The following is a 2,407-nucleotide window of genomic DNA, read 5'->3' on the forward strand; positions in this document are numbered from 1 at the left end:
AATTAAAAATAAATAAATAAATATTATTATTATATTTTATTTTTAAATTTATTTTACATGTAAATTTTTTCTCCTTTCACTTTATCATTTTGTATTTATGATTTTCTCCTTTTCAATTTACTTCACTATTGATTTTGTCATTTTGTATTTATGATTTTCTCCTTTTCAATTTACTTCACTATTGATTTTGTGGATGACTCTAGTATTAGATTTGAAACCTACACTATCAAAATGACTATTATACCAATAATAAAACATCATTAACAAGAAACTTTCAACAATAAATACAAAAGCATTGGCTAACAATATCAAACTATTATTTTAATTTAACACAAAAATTTAAATCCAGATCAACATTCGTATAAAATGTTTGCCTTTTGAGAGTCCAAGAGGGCCACTGGTTGAGTAAATCCCTAAAATCATTTTCATTAGACTCCACACCCTCACATATAGACATCACAAAAGTGGGAAAGTGGAGAAAATCCCGGGCCAATGGTTGACTAAATCCCTAAAATCCTTTTCATTTAGACTTCACACCCTCAAATATAGACATCACAAAAGTGGGAAAGTAGAGAAAATCCCTCATATCGCTATTACATAGCTGTAACCCTAGAAAAATAGAACCAAAATATCACATCCACTAAAAGCAAATAGCTACTCGAGAGCAACTTATGACCAACTTTGCTGTGAGTTGATGTGATATATAGGCCTATCCAAGACTTTACAGTTTAGAATTTTGCACTACTTTCTTTATCTTTACCAATGATTTTCTATATAAAACCATCCCTACCCACTCAGATCATTCAATTGCTCTCCAGTCGTCGTTCTCTCTCCGAGGTCGAATCTGAAGCACGCCATGTCTGACAACAAGTCTCCACCTCCACCTGCAGGCTACCCTAGAGGAAATCCTCCGCCAGGTTCGCCTCTGTTGTATTCCTCTCATCAATTATTTCTGTAAATGATCACATCAAACAATTTTGATGTAAAACTCTTTTAATGTTTCTGTTAGGGTATCCCACGCAAGCCCCTCAACCCCAGTACGCTGAAACAGCCCCTGTAAAAACGCAGCAGAGAGGAGAGAAAGGCTTCATTGAAGGATGGTATGAGTCAAATTCCAATTTTCGTTATATGGCCATATTATTTGTTGTGAGACTGATTGTTTGTATTATTACTTTCTGCAGCCTTGCGGGATTGTGTTGCTGTTGGCTGTGCGAGGAATGTTGCTGATCGATACTATTTACGCTCTTCTATAGTTGTGTTGTTTTGTTACTTCTGGTATATCATATGTAGTGAAAACAGATCGGTGTAATTTGAGGCCGTTTAGTATTAATTTCATGGCATTCTGCCATTCATTTACAGGCCTGTAGTATACAGTGGCAAAGCCTTATGGATGTAACTTAGTTTAATTGGGAAGAAAAAGTCTGCATCTTGTATGTAACTTAGTTTAATTGGGAAGAAAAAGTCTGCATCTTGTATTATGCTATTAATATGTCAATTTTCAGTAGATCAAAGTGTTCTTCTTCTGTGACCATGTTCAGTGACAGTGGATAGAATCTTTTGACTGTCTGTGTTGTTGGTACGAAGCAATAAACCTCGATCGGTTACTAACATTTTCCTGTCCTATTCTTTGTGGGGTTTGATGTTTCACCATTGGTTTCCTCTCTCTTAGAGTTTGAACATTGATCTTCTCCATGTGCGCTTTAAAAATTTAGCATTACTCTTATTTAATGATTATTATTTTTCTTGTTTGGAGAGAATATTTTGGGATTAAAAATTGGAAGAACATCAATATTCAATTCAAACTGTTAAGGATAGAGAAGCGTCTGAGGAGCTTGTAGCTTAAGCTAAACTGGAAGATTAAAGGGTTTGACATTTCAAATGCATTAATTTTAAAGTAAATATTTGTAATTCTATTTTTAAATAGGCACATTTACATAACTAACATATTAATGTAGGTTGGAACTATGATATTTTTTTAATGCATTTCTAAATATTTTATTTTTATCTTATTAATAGAATGTATGAAAGCACTCATCAATATTAGTTTTTTTATCTAAGTATAAGCTCTTAATTTTGTACCTAGGTATAAGCTTTTAATTTTAGACATGAAATAGGTAGTTTTGGTAAAATTTAGGGTTGCATATTTAGTTGTGAAGTTCTATAATTTTATCCTTCTATGTTTTTTTAATGATGGCCATTTTAAATACATGTTTTTTTTACTCAAAGTCAAACTCCTCCTTATGATAGGATGCTTATATTGTAATTTTCTATTTTCCACTACAATTTCTAAAATTTGTGAACCACTTTGGTAAATTATTTTTGAAATTTTATTCTAAGATCTCAGATTTATTTTCTTTAAGAGTTTCTTTTATTTGGTGACTTTAATCTCAATTGGAACCATGAAAAT

General features: G+C 32.0%; 1 protein-coding gene across 1 annotated transcript; it reads left to right on the forward strand.

Moving 5' to 3' along the window:
• The first annotated feature begins 759 nt into the window (after positions 1 to 759).
• Positions 760 to 1,523, forward strand: LOC149232832 (protein CYSTEINE-RICH TRANSMEMBRANE MODULE 12-like). The gene is made up of 3 exons (XM_089376588.1): positions 760 to 917; positions 1,010 to 1,100; positions 1,182 to 1,523. Exons 1-3 carry the CDS (start codon positions 857 to 859, stop codon positions 1,225 to 1,227), a joined length of 198 nt encoding a protein of 65 aa, XP_089232714.1. The 5' UTR covers positions 760 to 856; the 3' UTR covers positions 1,228 to 1,523.
• Positions 1,524 to 2,407: the final 884 nt, after the last annotated feature.

This window comes from Pinus tabuliformis, chromosome J (genome assembly GCF_031772625.1).
Source record: "Pinus tabuliformis cultivar Carrire ecotype Pingquan chromosome J, CPIR1, whole genome shotgun sequence".
NCBI lineage: Eukaryota > Viridiplantae > Streptophyta > Pinopsida > Pinales > Pinaceae > Pinus > Pinus tabuliformis.